A 23,709-nucleotide genomic window follows, 5' to 3' on the forward strand; every position below is an offset into this window, starting at 1 on the left:
GCAGTGCTGACATCCCATATGGACACCAGTTCGAGACCCGGCTGCTCCACTTCTGATCCAGCTCTCTGCCATCGCCTGGGAAAGGAGCAGAAGATGGCCCAAGTCCTTGAGCCTCTGCACCCATGTGGGAGACCCAGAACTAGCTCCTGGCTCCTGTCTTCGGATCAGCACAACTCTGGCTATTGCCACCAACTGGGGAGTGAATCAGCATATGGAAGACCTTTCTCTCGCCCTCTCTCTCTCGATGCCTCTCCTTCTCTCTGTGTAACTCTGACTTTCAAATAAATAAATCTTAAAAAAAAAAAAAAAGGCAGAGATACAGAGAGGGAAGGAGAGAGAGAGAAAAGGGGGGAGAGACAGAGAGAGCAAGTGAACTTCCATCCACTCCAAAACCAGGAGTCAGAAGCTTCTTCCAGGTCTTCCATATGAGTGCAGGGGCCCAAGCACTTAGGCCATCCTCCTCTACTTTTCCCAGGAACATTAGCAGGGAGCTGGATTGGAAGTGGAGCAGCTTGAACTCAAACCACTGCGCATATGGGATGAGGGGCTGCAGGCAGAGGTTTAACCTGCTACACCACAGCACTGGCCCCCAGGTAGATTATTTTCAATCAAGGCTGGCCTGTAAAATCCAGGAGATGAGGTTTCTGTGGCTACAGGATCCCAGAGGAAGGAGAGGAAACCCACAGAGATTAGCTAGACCAGGCCAGGCTGGGACTCAACATCCTTTAAATTATAACACTGTAATGACACAATTTATGTGCCAGGTTTAACACTAGATGAGCAAATATCTACTAAATGGCAAATATTTTACATACATTTAATAAACCATGTAACTTATTCCTCACAATTGAGGTAGGATGAATGTTTTAGAAAAGAAACTTTTTTTTTTAATTTATTTATTTGAAAGAGTTACACAGAGAGAGGAGAGGCAGAGAGAGAAAGAGAGGTCTTCCATCCGCTGTTTCACTCCCACTCCCCAATTGACTGCAACAACTGGAGCTGTAGCGATCCGAAGCCAGGAGCCAGGAGCTTCTTCTGGGTCTTCCACGTGGGTGCAGGGACCCAAGGACTTGGGCCATCTTCTACTGCTTTCCCAGGCCATAGCAGAGAGCCGGATTGGAAGTGGAGCAGCCGGGTCTCAAACCGGAGCCCATATGGGATGCCGACGCTTCAGGCCAGGGCGTTAACCTGCTGTGCCACAGCGCAGGCCCCAAAATTTATTTTCAAAGAGATTTAATAACCCACCCAAGGCCACACTGCCAAGCACACGATAGAGCCTATGCAGGGACAAGGTGGAGAAGGGGGCCAGGGGAAGGCGGAAGCTTGGGGAAGTTATCTTTAGCCAGCCTGGTGAGCAGCCCACGGGTACTGGGCTTTGAGTCCAAGTGGCCTTCTGCCATCCATTCTGACATAAGGGCAAGCCGGGATAGGGGCCACCTGAGTTCCCTAGGGCTCTCATCACTGCATCATCAACACGGGCGCTCTGACGTGCACCTGCTGACGTTGGTGTCTGGAACCACAGATGCCCTGGCTGCTGGCAGCGGAGGAGGCGGCCCCTGCTACCGCCCAAACCTCACAGCCGCCCCCGCCAGCCCCTCAGTGGTCAGGGAACAGCCCGCACAGCACCGCACGTCGGTCCGCAGGGAAGAGGGCGGGGACTGCGCGGCGCGGGACTACAAATCCCACAATGCTCCGGACCGCGACGGCGGGGAAGGAGGGGTGCTTCAGGTGTCTGCGACCTCGGCGCCTCCCGCCCGGAAGTGCCCGAGGGGCCGAGATGGAGCTGGCGGAGCCAGGCGGTGAGTCCCCGCGCCGTGACCGCGCCCACCCCGCCGCCCCAGGACCCAGCCGGGCCCCGCTCGCCCCGCCCCGGGATCGCCCTTGCCCTCCTGCGGCTCTAGGGTGGGGGTGGGGGGCGGGAAGATGGGAGGGGTGATGGAGGAGAGTGAGTGAGAGAGAGAGTGGCGGGGGTGAAGTCCCAGATTCCGGATCTGGGGTCTGGCAGCTGGCTGGGTTTGGAGAGGTTTCTCGAGCAGACGCGCAGTCGGGCCCCCACGGGGGTTGGGGGTTGGGGGTTGAGTGGACCAGGCGGGGGCCGAGTTGGGTGGGTGGCAGCTCTTAGAGGCTCCAGATTGCCCAAGGGCGGAGTTTGACGTTTGGTGTGGGGGAAGCTTTGGGAAGCAGTCCCGTGCCGCGCGCGGGTGCGGTTTGGGTATGGTAAGGGGCGAGGTGAATGGAGCTGTAGAGGATCTTCCCCCTTGGAGAAACTGTATCAACATAAGAGTGGATGAGCGTTGGGGTGAAGTAGATGGAGGAGTAGGTACACTTTGGGATGCAGTAGAATAGAAAAACTTTGGAGGGGCTTGAATTTAAGGGGTGCTCAGAAGGCGATAGGGTTTTGGTGAATTGAGGGGTTGGTTAAGAATAGGGAGTTGTGATTGGATTTGGTGATGGGAAAGGGCAGGAGGAGGCAAGTGTGGGACTACTGGGAGAGCAGTCTGCATTTTGTAAGAAAGCAGAGGGATTGGAAGAGCTGGGGTGGGGTGGGTCAGGAGGCAGAGAGCCAGCCCTTCATGAGATCTTTGTGCTTTTCCAGCATGGTAGCCTGGCGGGCAAGGCAGGTGCCATGGCCCTGATTGAAGGGGTGGGTGATGAGGTGACTGTCCTTTTCGCGGTGCTTGCCTGCCTTCTGGTGCTGGCCCTCGCCTGGGTCTCGACACATACCGCCGAGGGCGCCGACCCCCTGCCCCAGCCATCAGGGGTCGCAACAGCAGCACAGCCCGGTGAAGTTATGGGAGCCACCGCCACCGACAGCGTCAGAGGGGAGTCCCCAGGGGCCGAGACCCCCAGCCTGAGACACAGAGGTCAAGCTGCACAGCCAGAGCCTGGTGCAGGGGTCACAGCAACACCGCCACCCCCGGACTCCCCACAGGAGCCCCTAGTGCTGCGGCTGAAATTCCTCAATGACTCAGAGCAGGTGGCCAGGGCCTGGCCTCACGACACCATTGGCTCCTTGAAAAGGTAAGCAAAGAGATGAGCAGGAGAAACGCCACTGGGAGTGGGGGTGGGAGTGATGGTTTTACCTCCTTGAGGGCCCTCAGCTCCCCGTATCACACCCGACGGCAGGCTGCCCCCTCGGGTGGTGTGTGGGGGCGGGGGGCAGCGCTGTTTTGGGTGAGGGACTAGGATTGCCTGAGGCCTGCTCTCTTACCCAGGTCCCTCTCTCCTCAGGACCCAGTTTCCCGGCCAGGAGCAGCAGGTGCGGCTCATCTACCAAGGGCAACTGCTAGGAGACGACACACAGACCCTGGGCAGCCTTCACCTCCCTCCCAACTGCGTTCTCCACTGCCACGTGTCCACGAGGGTCGGGCCCCCGCATCCGCCCTGCCCGCCGGGGTCAGAGCCAGGCCCCTCCGGGCTGGAAATCGGCAGCCTGCTGCTGCCTCTGCTGCTGCTGCTGCTGCTCCTGCTCTGGTACTGCCAGATCCAGTACCGGCCCTTCTTCCCCCTGACCGCCACTCTGGGCCTGGCCGGCTTCACCCTGCTCCTCAGCCTCCTGGCCTTCGCCATGTACCGCCCGTAGTGCCTCCACGGGCTCTCGGCAGCGTCGCCGGCCCCTCCGGACCTCGCTCCCCAAGGCACAGCGGGAGCTGCTGCCTGCCCAGGCCCGCCTCTCCGGCCTGCCTCTTCCCGCTCCCCTGGAGCCCAGCCTTGCGCCGCAGAGGACTCCGGGAGCTGGCGGAGCCCCCTGCCTGTGACCGCCACGGCTCGGGGCCACCTCCTAGGGCTGCAGGCCCCCAGCCCTCACTGACAGTTGGCTCCTCGGGGTCAGGTACCTGCTGTCGATGCCTTGGCCCTGGGCAAAGCCAGGCCACCCCCCTGGGCCCGTCTTAGTGTTCTGCCTGTGGACCCGGCCATGTGTAGACCCTAACAGCTCCTCGGGCTGGTCTAGGGACGCAAAGACTGCGGTAGGCTGGTGCAGGGGATGGGAGAGGGGCAGAGGTCTATGAAATATGTGCAGATTAAAATAACTGTGAAGTTTTCACTCTTGGCGTGTGTCTGAGTGGGGCTGGGAGGCGGGGAGCCCTTGTTGTCTGGGAGAAAAGGGAGGGAAGGACCGGGACTGGACCCTCGGCCCTGTCCAACCCGCCGGCGACTAACTTCCCTTCTCTGCTCCGGTCGCCGCGGCTTCGGGGTTTGGTTCTGTGGCCCCGCCCCCTAGCCTGGGTCCCGCCCCCGGTGCTGCGCGCGCACTTCCCGGAAGCTGGGGGCGGGGCCCGCGGCGCCCTGGCTCGCAGCGCCTGCCGGGAGCCACGTCTCCGCTGGCCAAGCGCTTCGCCGGGGTTGGCGTCCCGGCGGCGATCCGGGGGCTGCTGGGAAGATGGCGGACTCTGTGGCCCGCGGATGAGGAGGCCGCGGGGGGAACCCGGCCCCCGGGCCCCGAGACCGACTGAGGGAGCGACCTGCGCGGGGCCTGGGGAGTCATGTAGGGGTGGCGCCTGCGGGGCGGGCCGCGGGAGGGTGGCGGGAGTAGGTGTTAGCGGCGGTGGCCACGGTCTCCTGGCGTCCCTGGGCTGGGGTGGGTGTGGGGGACCCCGACATCGCCGACTCCGCGCCATTGCAAAACTGCGCACTCGGGTCTCACCCGCGCCCTGCGCGGTGGAGCTGCATTCGTATTTCACTGGTGAGGAGACTTAGGCAGAGAGACGAAGCTACTTGTCCAAGGTCACACAGCTGGTAAGTGGGGGCGCCCAGCATGGAACCCAGCACTGTCCGGCTGCGGTGCCCGCGTTCCACCCTCCGGGCCGCCGCCGCCTCCTGCGGGAGCGGGAGGTGGTCGTCGGGAGGGCGCATTGCTGGAGCCTCCTGGGCTCCATACTGGGCGCAACCACTAACCCGGTTAATGACCTCAGCCTTAACCTCTTCGCCACTCTGGGCCTTGGTTTCTCCATCTGCGAAATGAAGTGATGGCAGCCCTGCCGACCCCCCCCCCCCCATAGGCGTGTAAGGAGCACCGAGGAGATAATGCATGTGGAGCTGCCTTGTGCATAGCGCTGCGCTGAGCACGCTGAAGCATTATGATTGCTGTTTGGAAGGAGCGGGGCGGGGGAGAGCAGAGGGGTCACCCAAGGTTGCTCTGTCTCCAGGCCCCTCTGGCTGGGGAGTGAGGTTAGGAGGAGATGGCAGGTCTTTCTCCCCTTTGAAGGAAACCTCACCCCCTCTTCTGGGCTGCCCCTCAGGGTCTCCGTCACCCAACTCCATGCTTCGAGTCCTGCTCTCTGCCCAGGCCTCCCCTGCTCGGCTGTCTGGCCTGCTGCTGTTCCCGCCAGTACAGCCCTGCTGTTTGGGGCCCAACAAGTGGGGGGACCGGCCTCTCGGAGGAGGCCCCCACGTGCAAGGACTGCAGCGGCTTCTGGAACAGGCGAGGACCCCTGGGGAGCTGCTACGCTGGCTGGGCCAGAACCCCACCAAGGTGCGCGCCCACCACTACCCTGTGGCACTTCGTCGTCTGGGCCAGCTCTTGGGGTCCCGGCCACGGCCCCCTCCCGTGGAGCAGGCCACACTGCAGGACTTGAGTCAGCTCATCATCCGAAACTGCCCCTCCTATGACATTCACACGATCCACGTGTGTCTGCACCTTGCAGTCTTACTTGGTGAGGAGGGGCTTGAGGAGGGCGTCTGGGAAGGGATGGGCGCTAAGAATGGAAGATTAGAGAACGAGAATGGAGCTGACACTCAGCCTCTCGGGCTGGGCCCCGGATGACACATACCCAGGCTGGCTCGGTGCTGCTTCCCCTCCTGATGGCAGACATGAGTCAAACCACGCTCCTTCCATCTTTGTTCAGGCTCCTTCTAATGTAGTGCTCTGGGAAGCCACTGTAGTTTGTCACAGTTGCCATGAGGGCTTGTTTGTCATCTTTGTCTCAGCCTCTTCCCCCACAGATCATAGTGATAACCTCATGTTCACATGATACTTAACATTTCTCAGTGTTTCCACCAAAACTCAGCACACCTTCCTACTCAGGAGATGGGACGGAGAGGGCTGGGGGGAGTTCCCTGACTAACCCCGCCGTCAGAGCAGAGCTGCACAGCTCTGTTAGCAGGCCTGCCTCTGCCCCTCTCCGTCTTAGGCTTTCCATCAGATGGGCCTCTGGTGTGTGCCCTGGAGCAGGAGCGAAGGTTCCGCCTCCCTCCGAAACCACCTCCCTCTCTGCAGCCCGTCCTCCGCGGCGGGCAAAGGTTGGAAGCTGCCCTGAGCTGCCCCCGCTTTCTGCGGCATCCACGGCAGCATCTGATCAGCAGCCTGGCAGGTGCTGGAAGGGGCTTAAAGGCACGTGGGTGGGGGAGGGGCCGAGGCACGGAGGCATCTAGCCCATGGGCGGGCCTGACCTGAGGGTCCGGCATGATAAGCTGTTCCTCACAGAAGCAAGGCCCGAAGAGCTGACTCCCCACGTGATGGTGCTCTTGGCCCGACACCTGGCCCGGCACCGGCTGCGGGAGCCCCAGCTTCTGGAAGCCATTGCCCACTTCCTGGTGGTCCAGGAAGCCCAGCTCAACAGCAAGGTGGGCATACCTCCCATGCTCCTCTCTGAATCACCCTCAGGCTCAGCCTAGCCTCTTGGTGCAGCTGGGCCATTCTGCGCTGTGCCCCAGGGCCACCACACCCGCAGATACCATCCCAGTGGCTTGTGCAGTGCTTGTGGAAGAGCGGGAGGGCAGAACGAGCTGCAGTTTCCAGAGCACTGGGCACCATCTAGTTTTATCAGTCTCATTCCTTGATGACTCCAGAGCCGGACTCCACAGCAGCGTCCCCTTCTCTCGTCACACGGCCCAAGACACTGCTGCTGCTGTTGAACCTGTGTTATGCTGCAGCTAGAGGGACCCTTCTGCCTCTCGAGCAGTGTTCCACGCCAAGTGCAGCGTGCAGCTCACTGGAGAAGACTTGTGCTGGGTAACGCCCTGCTGTCGCCCCACAGGTGGTACAGAAGTTGGTGCTGCCCTTTGGGCGGCTGAACTACCTGCCCCTGGAACAGCAGTTTATGCCCTGCCTCGAGAGGATCCTGGCTCGGGAGGCAGGGGTGGCACCCCTGGCCACGGTCAACATCCTGATGTCACTGTGCCAGCTCCGGTGCCTGCCCTTCAGAGCCCTGCACTTTGTATTTTCCCCGAGTTTCATCAACCACGTCAGTGGTATGCTGACCGGATGGCCGGTGGGGCCCCTGAGGACCTGGGAGAGCGGGGACCACCTGCAACCCAGCGAGCTCCAGTCCCCACCTCCCCACAGGCACCCCTCACGCGCTGATTGTGCGACGCTACCTCTCCTTGCTTGACACGGCCGTGGAGCTGGAGCTCCCGGGATACCGGGGTCCCCGCCTTCCCCGAAGGCAGCAAGTGCCCATCTTCCCCCAGCCGCTCATCACCGACCGTGCCCGCTGCAAGTACAGGTGGGTAGGGCAGCGTGGGGTGTGGGGCAAAGGGTGTGGACGCCTTGGAAGCAGTCGTGTAGAACAGCCAGAGGGCCCGTGGGACTGGGCAGGTGGCTGCACTGATGACAGCAAAACAGTCCCCAAGGCTGTTTGTCCAGAGCAGCAGGACCTGACCAGGACCGACTTGGACCTTCCACTAACTGCGCCCTTTCCCCTTCAGTCACAAGGACATAGTAGCCGAGGGGCTGCGCCAGCTGCTGGGGGAGGAGAAATACCGCCAGGACCTGACTGTGCCTCCAGGCTACTGCACAGGTAAGCCCCGGCGGGCAAAGCAGGCCTGGGGAGATGGCCTCGGCTAAGGCACTGGCCCTCTTGCCCCTGCAGACTTCCTGCTGTGTGTCAGCAGCTCCGGTGCTGTGCTTCCCGTCAGGACCCAGGACCCCTTCCTACCTTACCCACCGAGGTCCTGCCCTCAGGGCCAGGCTGCCTCTAACCCCACGACCAGGGACCCTGCCCAGAGGTAAGGGAGGCAGGGCGGATGAGCCCTGGCTGTGTTGCCGACCGCACCCTGACCTGTGTCTGCCCCCCGCCCCCAGGGTGGTGCTGATGCTGCGGGAACGCTGGCATTTCTGCCGGGACGGCAGGGTGCTGCTGGGCTCCCGGGCCCTGAGGGAGCGGCACCTGGGCCTGCTGGGCTACCAGCTCCTCCCGGTAAGAGGCCTGCCCTGCCCTGTCCGGCCATGTCCCCACTCCCAGCCCCGCAAGTAACCTGCTGCCTTCTCCCCACAGCTGCCCTTTGAGGAACTGGAGTCACAGAGAGGCCTGCCCCAGCTCAAGAGCTACCTGAGGCAGAAGCTGCAAGCCTTGGGGCTCCGCTGGGGGCCGGAAGGGGGGTGAGGGATCACATGGGGTTCAGGATGGCCCCCCTATGGAGGGTGGACAATTTGCACTTTGGCTCCCTATGTTTTGGTTTTTCATTAAAGTCCTTTTCCTTCCCCATTGCTAGCTTCATTTCTGGGACAGGGAGCCGGGCTGGGGTCCCCTACACCTCTTTTCCATTCATGCCTCCCCCCCAAGAAACAAAAGGCCAGAAGTAGGTGGCGGCTGAAGCACTTTACTGCGGGGGCGGGGTGGAGAGGAGAAAGCTTTAAATTATTCATTTAAATAAAAACAAGGAGGGCAGGGGAAGCACCCCACAGCCCCCGTTCCCTCTGTCCATCAGTCCCTTGGCCGTCCCTCCAGGCAGCAGCTACACAGGCATGGGCATCTCGTTGTACTCATCCACACCCTCCCGCTCATCAAACACGGGCTCCGCCTCATTAGCGTCCAGCTGTGGGAGGAGGAGACTGTTAGCAAGCAGACAGATGGGGCGGGGGGGGGGGGGGGGGCTGCAGAGGCCCGAGGGAGGGAGCACGGGAGCCCTTACGCATTTCATCTCTCGCTCAGTGAAGATGCGGGTGAGCACCACCATGCGGAGCGGCACCGTGAGGATGAGGATGAAGGGGAAGGCCAGGGAAGCAGCTGTGGACATGACAGCCCAGAGCAGGGCCAGGCAGAGCAGCTGCAGGGCCGTGAACAAGTGCATCCGCAGGGTCCGAACCTGGGGAGGGGAGACAGGCTGAGCCCGGGCTTCTGACCAGCTGGCCGCAGCCAGGGCGTGGGGCTGACCCCTTTCCCCTGCTCAGAGGTGGGGACGGAGATACCTTCTTAAGTGCTTCCAGAGCCTGGTCTGTACAGAAAGTAAAGGGGCCGTCAGAGCGGGAGGGCGACCCAGGTAGACCAGGATGGGGCAGAGGCACGGAGGCCCCTTCCAGCTGGGGCTCACCTTCTTGACGTAAGTGACGTCGGGGTGGTGCTTGGGCGGCATGAGCAGCAGGTGCAGCCGCTCATAGAACTGAATCCCATTAAGAGATGTGACGCCCATGTACAGGAAAATTCCAAAGAGCACGGCCAGGGGGATCTGCCGGAGCAGGTCCCCGATAACGATGGAGAGGCCTGTGGGGCGGGGCGGGGCGTGGGGAGATGTCATTGGCACAGATTCCCCACCCAGTGACGCAGAGCCCCTGGGAGGGAAGGGCCAAGAGCAGCATACCTACAAGCAGGGCCACCAGCAGCCCCGTCACCCGCTGCTCCTTGACCTCCTGAATCTTGGGCTTGTCCCCGGGCGCCACAGCCTTGCTCATGACGGTGAGTGCATTGGCGTGAGTGACAGAGCGCACGGTGGCAGCGGCCAACCAGGGCAGGCCAAAGAGGGCACAGATGCCCCCCATAGCCACGATGAGCAGCAAGTCCAGGTGGAAGCCGGAGCCCTTCTGCAGCATGCGCTCCTTCTTGGAGATGATCAGCCTGAGAGCGGAGAAACCTGCCGGGGCCCAGGCTGCACACAGAACCCCCCCCCAGCCAGACCCTGTGTCTGTTCCGGAACTTGGTGGTCCCTGGCCATTCTGTCAGGCCTAGAATTCCAACGAGGAGCTGAACCTGCCCCTCAGCCCTTGTCCCCAGCCCAGCCAGCATCAGTGGGGTTTTCTGCTGCCTATGAAATAAACCTCCAGCGGCCCACCTGGCAGTCAGAGTCCTCACGCTCCATGGTCTCCCCTGCCCAGTGCAGCTGTGCGCCCATGCTGGCCAGGGACACTGGTCCCCCCTCCCCCACCTCGCCCCTATGCTAGGACCACTCACGTGGTGATCTGCGTCTCCATGAAGATGAGGATGAAGACTAGGATGGCAGGCAGCAGGCTGGCAACCATCATCCACACTGGGAAGGGGCTCTTCTCGCCCAGGGGGTTGATGACCCAGCCCCGCTTGTCAGGGGCTGTCACTGAGAATCCACTGGGGACACTCAGTTTCTGGAGGGCAGAGATGGGATAGGATGGAAAAAGCTTGTCATCTACCCAGTTAAAGGACAGGCTCAGGCTGAGGGCTGGAGCAGAGAGCACCCAGGACCCAGGGCCGAGGAAGCAGCTCAGTGCCGGACAGACGGCCACCCCCTTACCTGGGTATAGGTGTCCTCAATGCTGTAATCCACAAGCACCATGATGAGGATTGCAATGGGCACCCCAAAGTCCCCAATCACCCGCCGGATCTGAGTGGGCAAGCACCGCGCTCAGAGGCCATGTGCCCTGCGGCTGCCTCTCACCCCCCAACAAGTCACCTCTACCCTGGCCCGGCTCCCTGCAGCCCGCAAGCCCACGCACCCGGCCAGGGAAGAACCGGCTGTTCTTGAATTTGCGCAGGAAGAAGGCAATGAAGAAGGTGCCAGCCATGAGCACCAGCGACAGCAGGGCTGTGTTGGGCTGGCCCCGGGGCCTCCCCTGCCCGGCCTGTCCAGCTGAGCTCCTGTTGGCCGGCCCCAGCGTGGATCCTGCCCCGGCCCAGGTGGCGTTCTCGCTGCTGTCTGTCTCTGAGCTGTTGGAGACGGAACAGCCGTGCAGCGGGTGTTCCTGGAAGATCTGGAGAGGGGAGGTCCACAAAGGACTCCATCAGCTGGACTGCAGAGAAGGTTCCCGGCACTCAGCTGTCCGTGGGTGGGGAAAAGCCCGCCCTGCCTTCAAGGAGTTTCTCTTATTGGACTGGGAAAATGATCCAGAGAACCAGCACCAACCATGGGGCTGAATGGGATGAGGAGAGGGCCCCAAGGAGCCAGGCGAAGGCAGGAAGGCTGTGCACCAGCCAGGCTTGAAGAAGCCTGGGGTGCCACCTCCTGAGCCTGTCACACACACCCCTGATGCCCAGACTGTGATGTGTGTCACCACTGCTGCACCCCTGGGTTGATACGGTGACAGAAGCATGGGTTTCCTTTGTTATTAAACACGTGCTGGATTTTTGAAAGATTTGAAACCCTGGTTTGTGTGTTGGTGACAGGGAGACTCAGTGGGAGCAGGAAGAACAAGAAGTCCCAGCCCTGTAGGCTCCACAAACCCAAGCCCAGACTGGCTTGGGGATGCTGCAGCCCAGCCGGGCCCCCAACCCAAAGGAAGAACCGCGAGATGGGACAGGGTAGGCCCTGGCTCCCGCCCACCTTGATCAGCTTGTAGAAGGTCTCGTAGATGAAGATGAGGGAGATGAGAAAGGCGAAGATCTCCTGGGTGAAGCGGGAGACAAAGCGGACCAGGAAGCTGCCCTCCAGGGCCACCATGAGCAGCGCCAGCAGCACCAGCCAGAAGCCGATCCACACGCGGCCCACCAGGTACTCCAGCTGGTTGCTGCTACAGAACTGCGGGCGGGGCACAGGGAGCTGTCAGAGTCAGTGGCGACTTAACGAGGTGGGTGTCTGGGCCGGGGGCGGGGGGAGGCAGCTGGAACTGGGCAGGAGGAGCGCCCACCGTGAAGAAGGCCTCCTCGAAGACCAGCAAAGGCCCGGAGAAGCCGATCACCAGCAGTGGCTGAGCCCCCAGCAGGCAGAAGATCACACCCTGCAGCGCCGTGGACATGATCAGCTCCGACACCCCTATCAGGTCCTGCGTCTTCTCTCCTGAGGACGTAGTAGCAAGCAGCTGCAGCAGGGTCCCGCGCAGCCCCCCGAAGGTCTCTGCCCCAGCCGAGGTCTCTGCTTACCCAGCAGCCCCCCAAAGGTGATGGCAGGAGACAGGGCGGCAAAGTAGATGAAGATGACAGCAGCCACACACTGGGGGTCGAGCGCGTCCCGGAAGTCGCTCAGGTAGTGTGGGTAGCGGCGCCGCACGTCACGGATCAGGCCCCCGAAGGGCCGGCCAGTCCGCCGCAGGGGATCATCTTCAGCTGCACCTGCTGCCTCTACCATCTGCAGGAGCGCTGCAACCCAGGCCTCCGTCAGGGCCCCCGTGGGCCCCTCCTGCCATGCTACCCGGCCCTCCTCTGTGCACGCAGCCCGTCGCCAAGAGCACTGCAACCCAGGCCTCTCCCAGGGTGCCCCTAGAGCCCTCCTGTGCACCCCGCTCCCTCCTCGAGGCGGCCCCAGGCCGGCACGGGCCCGTACCCTTATCTTGGGCAGACTTGGGCTCCAGCCCAGCCCCGGGTGGCAGCAGCCGGCCCTGCTCCTCCCGCTTCTTGAGCATCTGGCGCTGGAAATGGGCGACGGAGCGCAGCAGCTCCTCGCCCTGCACTTCGGAGGGCGGCAGCACCACACTGCAGTCCAGGAAGGCGTTGATGGCGGTCAGCAGGTCCTCGCGCTCGTCTGCCAGGTAGGCCGCCTCGTGGAATTGCTACCAAAGCAGGACGGCGATTGGGAAGGGCACAAGTGGGAGGCTCGAGGGCAGAGAGCCGGGGCTGAGCACGATCCGTGGGCATTGGGGGTGGGGGTGGGGGTGGGGCTGAGGTTGGCCAGGAGGACCAGGACCCGGAGGAGGACGGACGGATGGACACTGACCTTGTCCGACATGAGGGTGGAGATGGAGCGGCCGATCTCGTGGTAGTCCATGTTGGCGCTGCTCGGGCCCAGCAGCAGGAAGAGGAAGCGCACAGGCACGGGCACCTCCAGCACAGCATCCAGTTCCACAGCCTCCCGCAGCCGCACGAAGGCCATGGTGGGGCGGGAGAGGAACTCCACGCAGCCTAGAGGCAGGAGGCCGTCGTGGGCGAGCGCAGGCGCCAGGCCTGGCTGCAGAGCCCCCTCTGCCCCGAGACTCGCCCCACATACCCACAAGGACCACCGTGGCCTCGGCGTTCTCCGGGATCTTCTCCAGCAGCTTCAGCTCGTGCTTGGACTTGGAACGTGTGATGCCGGCCGGCGGGGCCGAGGGGGGCAGCTCGCGCTGGGGGAACACGGGAGAGGAGGGAACTCAGCCCGGGTGGGCGCCTCCCGCTGCATGCTCACACCCAGGCTCGCTCACAGTCCTGCCAGCAGCCCCAGGCAGCGCTGCTGTCCCCTCACCTCTCGTTCCACATCCAGCCGGGTCTCGGGAATTCCTCCAATGAGGGGCTCAGTGACATGAGGGTCGCTCTCGGCCCCCTGGCCGTGGTGATGGCCCAGCAGGGAGCCCAGGGAGCCGGCCGAGATGTTGCGGGGGAAGGAAAAGTCCTTCTCATCACTCGGGTGGCTGATGGGAGCAGAGGGCAGCAAGGTTGACAAGGGTGACGGCAGGGGCCGCCAGGGACAGGCGGGAAGGAGGAAGTAGGGCCCCCCTGCCCCAAAGGGCCTCACCTGTGTTTCAGCAGCAGGGCCCGCAGCACGTTGGCTCTGTCCTCGGCCTTGATCTGGTCAGAGATGACCATCTGCTCCACCACCTGGTGGGCCACCCCAGGCAGGGTCTGCTGGTCCAGGTCCAAGAGCACAGCCCCTAGGAGAGAGGCGGCATGGAGATTTCCCCAGAGAACCATGGTGGGTGAGCTGGTCGTGGATGGGGGCATCCAGCTGGGTGTGACCAGGGCATGGGCACAAGCCTACAAATAAGAGGGCTGGAGTGTCCCTGATGTCCATGTCACCCTGACCTCTCTCTGCACCCTGACCGCCCCTCTGGAATGGCATGAGGCTCAGCAGAGACCATCAACACTCACTAACAGATGCTCCATGTGGGGAGCACCCAGCCTCAGTGGGACGCTCCAGGCCGCCCACCCTAGCTGGCAGAAGTCCCTCCTTCCTCCTGGTGAGCTGTGTGTCTGCTCCGAGGTCCCTGTCCCACTCTCTGGACGCAGGACACGGCCTTGTCCCCGTGGCAGCCCTTGAACCAGCTGGAGACGCCCCCTTCCCCTCAGCCCCCTCCACTTCCCCTCACTTCTCCAGGCCCGAGAGCTGTCCCTGGGCGACATCTAGACTTCTCACCACCATTGCATACAGAAATGAAAAGTCTATTCAAAGTGACCGGGTCGTATCACCGGCAAGGTCAGCTTTCAGGAACAAAGAACTGAAGGATAAACAGTTCATCGGCAGCCAAAACAGACACGGCAAAGCCACAGGCCCGTCAAGTGCCCGCACTCTGGCACTGTACCCAAAGGGCCAAGACTCTCTCGGAGCCTTGTCACTCTCGGTTTGGAAACAGCGCCACCAGGAGGTTTCTTGGTCCTCAGCTACTGGGGAACAGGCCCTCCGGCAACTGGCAGTGACTGCCCAACGGGAAGGAGGAAGCATGCGGCCACGGGCTGGAACACCATCAGTGACACGCACACGACCCTAGGGATCAGCTCACATGCCCTAGAATCTACACGACGCTCACAAGGCATGCTAGGAGCTTTGGAGAGCTGTCTGTCAAAATGGTTTAAAAACAGCTTGCCAAGGGCTGGCGCTATAGCGTGGCAGGTTAAAGCCCCAGTCTGTAGTGCTGGCATCCCATAGGGGCACCGGTTCAAGTCCCAGCTGCTCCACTTCCCATCCAGCTCTCTGCTGTGGCCTGGGAAAGCAGTGGAAGATGGCCCAAGTCCTTGGGCCCCTGCACCCGTGTGGGAGACCTGGAAGAAGCTCCTAGCTCCTGATCAGCCGTTGTGGTCATTTGGGGCATGGATCAACAGAAAGGAAGACCTCTTTCTCTCTGGCTCTACCTCTCTCTGTAACTCTTTCAAATAAATAAAATAAATCTTAAAAAAAAAAAAAAAAAAAAGCTTGCCACCCTGAAATGCGTCATTGAAAACATCAGGCGCAGAGAACCTGCTCACTGCCAACGCTAGACACATGAGGGCAGCGTCACTCCCGCCCTGCAGAACCCCTGGGACGCCGGGGCGAGGGACCACACACAGTGCTCTCAGAGAACAGGCCAAAGAGCGGGGGCTTTCTGGGGAGAGGACGTGCAGGTTACCATGGGCCAGGGTCCGCCGGAGCTCCAGGAGACTGCGGAACGACAGAGAGGCGACGTGAGGCTTCCCCCAGCGCTCCGTCTCCTCCTCCACGTCCTCCTCAAATTTGATCCAGCGAGCCGTCTCCCGCCACTGAGGCTCCTGGTTCTTGTCCAAGAGCAACTCGTTCAGCTCCACAAACACCTTGGGGCGAGATGAGAAGGGCACTGCAGGGTGCGGAGCCAAGGCCGCTCCCCCCACCCCCACCCCTCCACAGGGATGGGTCTCAGCGCGGAGCAAGTCAGCCCCCCCCCCCCCCAGCTCACAGCCCAGAGGGCCCGAGGTCCCGACCAACCTGTCTGTTGCCCACCCCAAAGGGCTATGAGAATTAAATGAAAGGCACATAAGCTGCTTGGCGTGCTACCCGAGCCAGCGCTTGCTGTACTCGCACTTTAGATGGAGCAGTGACCTGCGTGATGCTATCCATGTGCATGCAAGAAGCGGCAAAATTCATTGCAACTGACAGGAGGGTGGGCGCCACTGAAGGCCACTGACCATGCGTGTGGGGACGGCCTCTATCTAGGTGGCAGTTTTCCAGGTGTCGCATGAGCAACACTGAGCTGGACGCTGGAGACGACTGGAAATACCTGTACAACTGTTATACCTCAATAAAAAGGCTCAAAAATATACACAGAGTTCAGGATCAGAGCCCTGGAGTCGACGACGGGCAGTGCCACTCAGTAACGAAGTGACCTTGGCCAAGATACAGCCGCCTGGTTTACGGCTGCCTCCACCTGCACCGCCTTCCTCACAAACTGTTGGGAGGGGCCCGTGAGCACAGAGATAACTGGGTTTGGAAAACGAAGCACAGGGCCGCACACGGCTACCTCTGGCCCACAGGGTCCCTTTGTTCAAACCAGAAAAAGGCAGCTGCTCCCCAAACACCTCACTGCCACCTTGCCAGAAGACGGCCACGACACGCACACATCCGCAATGTCTCCGGCATGAATCATAACCACAACGCTCAGATGTGCCCGTTGCACTCCTGCAACCGTGGCGACCAGAGCGGGTGGCCCCGGAGCGGAGCGTGAGCTTGCTGCTGCCCCAGAGGCTAGAGAGAAGATGGTTGGAGAGACGGTGGGGCAGCCTTGATGCAGGGAACGGTACCTCGTGGGGCTTGTGGGGGGCCCGGGGTCGCGAGCGAGGCGTGGGGCCAGGCTCTCGCCCTTCCCGGCTGCTCTGAGCTGACCCTTTGGCATTCTTCCGCACCAAGTGCCGCCGCACCCCAGGAACGTCCTCAAACCGGTGACCTGGCCAGGGACAGAGTCTGAGTCAGCCTTCCCCTTTCTCACACTCCTCTTCCTACCAGCACCAGCCTCGGCCCAGGCCCCAGCACTCACTCTTCATGAGGTCTAGGTCGGCTGTGGCCAGCGTCTGCGCCTCGCTCTCATCTGTGGGCACGCGGGGCAGTAGCGCCTGCTCGGCCCCGGTCATGCTCCCAATGCGCCGCCTCTCCTGAAGGTTGTAGCTGCGATGCCCGGGCTGGGCTTTGGTCAGGGGGCGCCCGGAGGCACCCCCGTTATCTCCTCCTGCTGTGCCACTGGCCACCACTGCCACCTCTTCCACCGGGACTCTGGAGAGACAGAGCAGCCTTGAGCCCAAGAAAGTGGCCTTCTCCCCTACACCCAGCACCACACAGGGGAATGCAGGATGGGGACCAGACCCCCCCGCCCCCGTCCTATGCTCTCCCCCCCCCTCAGAAGGTGGGTGCAGGAAGTGGGAGACTTCCGGAAGCAGTCTCTAGCTGTGCGCCCTGAACAAGTACCCCCACCAACATCAACTGCTCAGCAGAGTGGGGCTAAACCCCTCATGGTGCTAAGAGAGGTGAAATTTGGGAAAAGCACCAGGGCAGGGCGTGGCTCGCAGCAGGTGATCAAAAACATTACTTTGCATTCAGTCCCTAGCCCCTCAGCCCTGCCCCCACACACCCCTACCACAGGACTCGGGAGGTGGCCAGAGTTAGGCATCACTAATTAAAGGGGTCTTTGAGGTGGAACAGGCCTTGGAAGCTGCCGATGGCTTCCCTGAGCTTGTGGGGAGGGCACAAATATCTCATCCTGGACTGGGCGCTATCCTAGCAGTTAAGACACTGCTTGGAACGCCGGCGTCCCAGACTACAGTGTCTGAGCCCCGGCTCTGCTCCTCATTCCAGCTTCCTGATAACGCACACTCTGGGAGGCGGGGCTGGTGGCTCAGGTTCGTGGGAGCTTGCCACCCATGTGAGAGACCCAGACTCCTGGCTTTGGCCTGGCCCAGCCTTGGTGGCTGTGGGCATTTAGGGGGAATAAACCAAAGGATGCGAGAGTTCTCTTGCCTTTCGAATTAATAAAACAAAACAAACGAAAACAACCAAATTCAAATGCCTCATCCTTGGCAGGCGCTGACTTCTGCTGCTCTCCCCATTCTGTGTCAGCGCCCCAGGCCCGACCCCACCTGCCTCCCTGTCCTCCTCTCTTGATACTGAGATGCTCCATTGCTCCAAGCCTACTTCCCCTCCTATGACAGAGCTGTCCACTGCCAGGCCCTCTCATCCACTCCCGTCCTCGGAGCCCTCACTGTGCACACCCTTGTCCACTGCCCCCATCCCGTCTCCAAGCCAGGCCTTCTCCGAGGCTCCTGCTTCCTCCCGGCTGGCTGACATCAGAGGCCAGCTCCATCCGCACAGCCCGTCTCCTCGGCGTGCCCCTGCACTCTGCACCTCCGTCAGCCCTTCGCACTACCTGGCACCCAGAACACAACAGGTCTGTGATAGCAGCGACCTTCAGACAGGCTCAAAGTCATTTCCTCCAGGAAGCCGTCCCTGACTAGTGCCCCCAAACTCAACTCTAGTCTCCTGCTGGTACTGACGCTCTGTCTGAGCCAGGCCACTGCGTGCAGGGACAGCATCCTGGAGCCGTGTCACATGATAACTCTCGGTTTCCAACTGGGGTGGACGAGCAGCTCCCCAGGAATGATGGGGGTTCCCTATTCTTCTCCAACCCTGGGGCAGCACTGGGAGGCCACCAGTTCAGTTCCCCGGCCATAGCTCGATGCCACTTCTGACATGAAGGGTGGAGGGCCAAGCGAGGGGTGGGGGGCAGCTTAGCCTATCTGTTCCTTGCCTGGCCAAACCACACTTAGAATCTTAGCTCACAACACCCTTTAATCCCTACACCACCCAGTGAGAAGGCTTCTATTACACCTACTCTACAGACCATGGGCCAACTTGAACCCCAGCCTGATGACTTCACGGTCCACTCTTTTCCGTGCATCACCTCAGCGCTCTAGCAAGGGAGAGCCACTTGTTGACTGGGGTGTACTTACCCCGTCTGGGCCCCTTTGGTGGCCCAAGGGGCTGCCTCTTGGTGGGGCAGCAGTGTAGGAGGAGATGGGCTGGTCCTCTCTGCCTTCCGCTCCGCACCTTCATCCTCCTGGAGAAAGAACTGCGACACGGACCCTTGTGGGCAGAAGGGACAGGCCAGGGCCCTGCAGGCTTCCCCAAGTGCCCAGGGCCTCCCTCACCTGTACCGAAGAGGGAGTGGAGGCGGGGGATGGCTCAGTGGGTGCCCTGGCCCCCTCAGCCTCATTGGCCTCTTCCTCATCTTCCTCCCCCTCCTCAATGGTGGGGGTTTCTCCAGTTGGGGAGGCTCCAGGGCGCCTTCGAGGCTTCCGTCCTGGGCCCTGAGGGGTCTTGCGGCGGCGAGCATCCGGTGGAAGGTGGGTGGACAGCGGGTGATGGATGTGGTGAGAGGACTGCCGGTGGTCTGCAGGGAGGAAGGGGCTTGGCTGCTGGCAGGCAGAGTCCCCCCCAGCCATCCTGGCCCCCAACCCCAGCCCTAGCTCAGCCGAGCCTGAGCTCTCTGCCTCCCCCGCACCCCTGCCTGTCCCTCACATTCAAAGTCTTCCTCCCCATAGCTGCGGCCTGGTTCCTCCCCTCCACGAGACCCGGCTTCCTGTAGGATCTCTTCAAACCGCTCCACGCCCAGGGTGCGGTGCAGTTCATCCTCCTCCTGTTCCGGGAACCCAGGTGTCCCAGGGCCCAAGCTCTCTGGCTCTGGCTGCAAAGAAGAGGGGTAGCCGAGGTCACACAGGGGCTCACTGGGAACTGGACTCCAAAACCCTACCCTGCCCAGCGCTGGAGATCCAGTAGCCTCCGGGCAGTGGATCCCTGGCTGCCAGTACCCTCCCTAACACCAGGGACCCAGTACCCTCTCCCACCCCCAGCAGTCTCCCCCCTCCAACACACTCTTCGGCAAACGGTCCCCTCAAATCTGGGATCTGATACCCCCCATAATCTGTTCCCTCCAATGCCAGGAACTCAGTCACCCCCCGGCTGCCCGGACCCTGTCTTGCAGTCAGTGTCCATCAGTTCTGGGGCAGGCGAAAGGGCCCAGTCTGGAGATCCCAGCAGACATCCCGTGTGTCCAGCCCTTCTGCAGCCTGGAGGGAGGGTGTGCTAACTGGGCAGTCCACATGGCAGAGAGTGAAGAAACTCCTTTTGGCTACAGGAAACCTGCTGAGCCCCAAAAGTAAGTTCTGGCGGCCCCCACAAGCTAACTGATTCAGAGTAGGCATGAGTCACGCACACCCAGCCCTACTAGGGACAGGAACATGCACCCTTCACCTAGCCAGCAGAGCCCCCTATTCACAGCAGCAAGCCTGGCCCCACCAGCCCCTCAGGCAGCGAGCCCCGCCCCTCACCCCACCCCCACTCCCCCCACCTGAGTCATCCTGCGGAGCGCGGCAGCAGCAGCAGACAGCCAGGGCAGGGCCAGCCGGGCAGGCAGGGACTGCGGTGGCGCCTGGGAGAGCTTAGCCCAGCAGAGCTGGGGCGGGCAGCCTTGGTCCAGCCCCCCACCCACCCCCTGCCGGTCTCTGCTCTGGGCGCCGCCAAATATTTGCTCAGGAGCTTCTGCACTTCAAGGGCATCGGGACCTCCAGGGGCGGGGGTAGGCAGCCCCTCCATGGCAATACCGGCGGCTAGCGCAAGGAAGAGCCAGGGTAGGAGGGCCAGGGTGAAGGGCGGGTCCTGGGGAGACACCGAGGAGTGGGGAGCTGGAGCCGCTGGAGCCGGCGGGGACACTGGATACGAGAGGACGACAGGGTCAGGCTGGCTTCTCCTTTGCACAGAGGGCTCCTGCCCAGCCCATCGCCACAGCTGGAGCCCGGCTCCCACCAGAAGCAGAACCGCAGGAGGAAGCAGGCGGGAGAGGGCGCAGGGAGCCAGCCTGGGGAGGGGGGAGGGGCGGCGGACCCCTCGCACCTGAGGCCGCAGGAGGAAGTCCATGACCGGCAGGGGTGAACACGGGAAAGAGGGGAAGGGCACGGGCCCGCACCCCTTCCCAGTCACGTGCCCTACTGGGCCAAAGTGACCAATTACAGGGCTGACTGTGGCACCTGGGGTTAATCATTAGCCTCCTTAGGGAAATCTGGAGGGGGCCACGTGGGGCGGCGGCCACGTGGGGGGCGGGGGAGCGGAGGGGCGGGCCTGGGGAGCACGTGGGGCAGGGGGCGGGGCGGGGGCGGAGCCAGCCGTAGACGCAAGTCCTAGCCAGAGAGGCGCTGCGCGCGAGCCTCCGTGCCGTACCAAGGCCGGGTCTGAAGGGGTCGCAGGGTTGGAGACCCAGGATTTCCAAGGCTCCTGTTCCACTAAGGCTAAACTACCGTCTAGGTCTTCAAGAAACAGTCTTTAACTCTTTCCCCAAGGATTGAAAGGTTCTCGATCGCGCCACAAGTTGCAAGACCAGGGTAGGGATGGCAGTAGGTCTCCCCAAAACACCACAGCCTCCTTCTCCGAGCTTACACCCATACACACACACAAGCGCGCACCCGGTTGGCGTGAACCCTGTGCCAGAGCAGCTGTGGCCGCCAGCATGGGCGGGGGGGGGGGCGGCGAAGGACCCCGCAGGCAACACTCACCGTTCTGAAAGAATCTGCGCCCGAGGCGGGGCGCCGGGGGGCGCTGCTCATGGCCAAATCTTAGCCCTTTTCGCTGTCGCTGCGGCTTTCAGAGCAACAAGGCGGAGGCATAACCTGGGTGGGGGAGAGGACCGATCACCATCTGAGCAGGCCAGGCGCCCGCCACGCGGGTCCCCTCGATGCTCAGGATCCCCTTCGACTTCGAAGAGCCGAAAGGGTGGCCCTCAGAGGCGGCGAGAGCAAAGAGGAGAGTTATTTATAGGAAGGAGAGAGACGAACAGAGAGAGAGAAGAGGAGTGAGAAGGAGGTAGCCACGAAGCGCCAAGGGACTGAGCGCAAGGACGGGAGGGGGAGGAAGCGAGCGCGGCAGAGATCAGGGAGGGAACGATAAAGAGTGGAGGGAGAACGGGAGTGAGGGCCCAGGCAGAAACAGGAACCCGGGAGGTGGGCCCGAGACCAGAGACAGGGGTGTGGTGGGGAGAGGGAGACACCCGCGGAGCAGAAGCTGCAGGGAGGAGGGGCAGGCTGCCCGCGAGGAAGCGGAGGGAGAGAGAGGATTCTGGAGGGGGCCCAGAGGCAAGCGGGGGGCCACCCGCTGGGAGGGGGTGCCCCCTCCCCTGCCTGGGCCGGCACGCAGGAAAGAAGTAGGCTCCCGCAGGGAAGGGCATGATCCCAACTCCACTCACTCAGTGGGAGGGGAGGAAGGGCCGGCCGGTGGGCACAGGCTGGACAGAGCTTTATAATGGGGGAGGGGCACGTGATGGGCTGGGCACAGAAACCCCGAGGTTCAGCCTCCGAGGGGCAGTCGGGATCCCTCCCCTCCCCTCCCCTCCCCTCCCCTCCCCTCGCCGGCTCAGGCGAGGAAAAGGTGAGCAGCCCGGGCTGCTGCCCTCCTGACAGTGACTGTCGGGGAGTCCCGAGAAGGCACTGTTGGGGGAGAACAGCAGGAGTGCCCGTTCCCACAGGGAGGGCAGCGCAACGGGCCCCCAGGCTCTCGGATGGTAACAATACTGAAGCTCCCCGGTCTGGGGAGCCCAGTTAGCCCAACTTAGGGCTACCTCACGGGTAGGGCAGGTCAGTGGAGGGTCAGTAGTGCAGGTGGGGGGTATCAGCCCAGGGTGGGGAGCCCAGGCGACACATTCCTGGCGAGCACTCCAACTCAGCTGACTGCTCTCTCCACCTCCCCCTCAGCAGGCCTTCAGCCAGGGCATGGCCAGCGTGGGGGAGAGGTGTCCTGCAGGGGTGTGGGGATCTGTGCTGAGCACCTGCAGGGGCTCCCTCCCACCTCCAGGCTGTGCCCTCCTCCCTTCACCCCCCCTCACTCCTCTCCGGCTATCCCCGAACACAAAGCAGCTTCTGTCCAGAGCATCGGTGCCCATAATCCGGGGTAGGGGCACATTCCGGGGACCAGCCCCGACCGGCCCGGAGGATTAGCATCTCTCCCCCTGCCTGAGGGATTAGCACCCTGGACCCCTACTTGGGCATTAACCACGTCTCAAGTGAATTCGTACATTCCACAGCTTGAGGGCGTGTGTCTACCCGAGGAGAGGAGGGAGGGCGAAGTGAACCCCGGATTTCAGGCACTGCCGCCCCCCAAAACCGGCACAGAGCTCCTCACCCACATATACCGGCCCCCCGGGAGTCCCATCCAACCCTCTGGGTTCATCTTTCTTATTCCCATTCGGCTGGCCCCGCTTTTGCTCGACCCCATGTCCTGACCTGACCCTCAATACCCCTCTCCTGGCTCCGCCTCTGAACCCGGGCCGGAGGCTCCGGGCAAGCCCTAGGCGAGGCGTCCAGGACAGGACTGAAGAACACTGTGAGGGTGGGGGGCGGGGAGGGGGTCGTCTGGAGCCCGCCCAGGAGAGGGAGAGCAGGCAGCGCCTCCCCGAGACTACCCCCTCCTGGTGGCAAGGGGGCGCGGCACCCTTGGCTTCACGCAACTTTAAGAAGCGGACCCCCAAATCCCCACTTCCGACCGGGACTCCGCTCGCCTCCCCATCCTCTCGTCCAGACCTTACTTCCCTGCGCCCCAGTCTCCGCCCTTTCCTCCACTTCCACTCCTCCTCGCTCGAGTCCCGAGTTCCCCCCCTCCCTTCCTCCCTCCGCGGCCCTGGCCCTCCCCCGCCGCCACCTTTCCGCTCACCCGCTTGCTCGGCGCTTCGTGCCCCGGGGGTCTCGGGGTCTCTCCCGGTCCTCCGGCGCCCTCGCGCGCTCCCAAATGCTTCCCCGTGCCCACCCCGGGGCGCGCCCCTGCCGCTCCCAACTTCTCCCAACTCAACTTTCCCCCGCGTCGCGGGCAGGCCAGCCCCCAGCGTGCGCGCCCCCCGGCGCACCGTGCGCGGCCCCGCCGCGGCCAGTGGGGAGGCGGAGAGCAGGGGCCGAGGCCAGGGGGTGGGGGCGCGCTTCCAGGCACAACCCGGCACCAGGAGCCGGGCCCCGGAGGCCGCCCCCGCGGGGGGTCTCTCGGCCTGGCCCCGCGAGGCCGCCGCCCAGGGCTTCCCTGCGCGGGGCTCTGGCGCCCGGGGACGCCGTCTCTTGCTCCATGACGGCACTTCTGGGCGGAGAAGAGCCTGCTTTTCGCTGGAGATCCCAGCCGGCACAGGACGGCCGGGAAAGCCAGGCAGTTTCGATACAAACGCAG

At 62.6% G+C, this 23,709-nt stretch overlaps 3 protein-coding genes across 12 annotated transcripts; 2 read left to right on the top strand and 1 right to left on the bottom strand.

Annotated features, from left to right (window-relative positions):
- The first annotated feature begins 1,752 nt into the window (after window positions 1-1,752).
- TMUB1 (transmembrane and ubiquitin like domain containing 1) lies at window positions 1,753-4,045 on the top strand. The gene is made up of 3 exons (XM_002715052.6): window positions 1,753-1,799; window positions 2,597-3,021; window positions 3,232-4,045. Exons 2-3 carry the CDS (start codon window positions 2,627-2,629, stop codon window positions 3,581-3,583), a joined length of 747 nt encoding a protein of 248 aa, XP_002715098.1. The 5' UTR covers window positions 1,753-1,799; window positions 2,597-2,626; the 3' UTR covers window positions 3,584-4,045.
- Window positions 4,046-4,250: 205 nt separating this feature from the next.
- On the top strand, window positions 4,251-8,426 carry FASTK (Fas activated serine/threonine kinase). Of its 10 annotated transcripts, none has more exons than XM_008263901.5 (10): window positions 4,251-4,737; window positions 5,241-5,654; window positions 6,132-6,311; window positions 6,425-6,564; window positions 6,978-7,191; window positions 7,286-7,445; window positions 7,648-7,739; window positions 7,812-7,947; window positions 8,024-8,138; window positions 8,217-8,426. In XM_008263901.5, the coding sequence occupies exons 2-10, from the start codon at window positions 5,261-5,263 to the stop codon at window positions 8,322-8,324; spliced, it is 1,539 nt and encodes a 512-aa protein (XP_008262123.1). In that variant the 5' UTR covers window positions 4,251-4,737; window positions 5,241-5,260; the 3' UTR covers window positions 8,325-8,426. The 10 variants fall into 10 exon arrangements, with proteins under 10 accessions (XP_008262123.1, XP_002715095.2, XP_008262122.2 ...); XM_002715049.5 differs by having other exon boundaries at window positions 4,272-4,486; XM_008263900.5 differs by having other exon boundaries at window positions 4,277-4,486; window positions 6,428-6,564.
- A 103-nt stretch (window positions 8,427-8,529) lies between these two features.
- Window positions 8,530-21,179, bottom strand: SLC4A2 (solute carrier family 4 member 2; the record flags this gene model as incomplete). Its single annotated transcript, NM_001082319.1, is given in 24 exon segments — window positions 8,530-8,757; window positions 8,854-9,027; window positions 9,253-9,422; window positions 9,520-9,773; window positions 10,107-10,273; window positions 10,420-10,509; window positions 10,622-10,876; window positions 11,446-11,640; window positions 11,750-11,898; window positions 11,982-12,197; window positions 12,382-12,408; window positions 12,411-12,421; window positions 12,423-12,607; window positions 12,772-12,956; window positions 13,042-13,156; window positions 13,276-13,441; window positions 13,546-13,681; window positions 15,131-15,311; window positions 16,275-16,417; window positions 16,508-16,740; window positions 18,471-18,589; window positions 18,669-18,910; window positions 19,039-19,204; window positions 21,066-21,179. Coding segments are annotated over 24 exon segments (3,711 nt in total). The 3' UTR covers window positions 8,530-8,676.
- Between the last annotated feature and the right edge of the window lie 2,530 nt (window positions 21,180-23,709).

This window comes from Oryctolagus cuniculus, chromosome 7, assembly GCF_051225735.1.
Source record: "Oryctolagus cuniculus isolate XC-2025 breed Fujian yellow rabbit chromosome 7, ASM5122573v1, whole genome shotgun sequence".
NCBI classification, from domain to species: Eukaryota; Metazoa; Chordata; class Mammalia; order Lagomorpha; family Leporidae; genus Oryctolagus; species Oryctolagus cuniculus.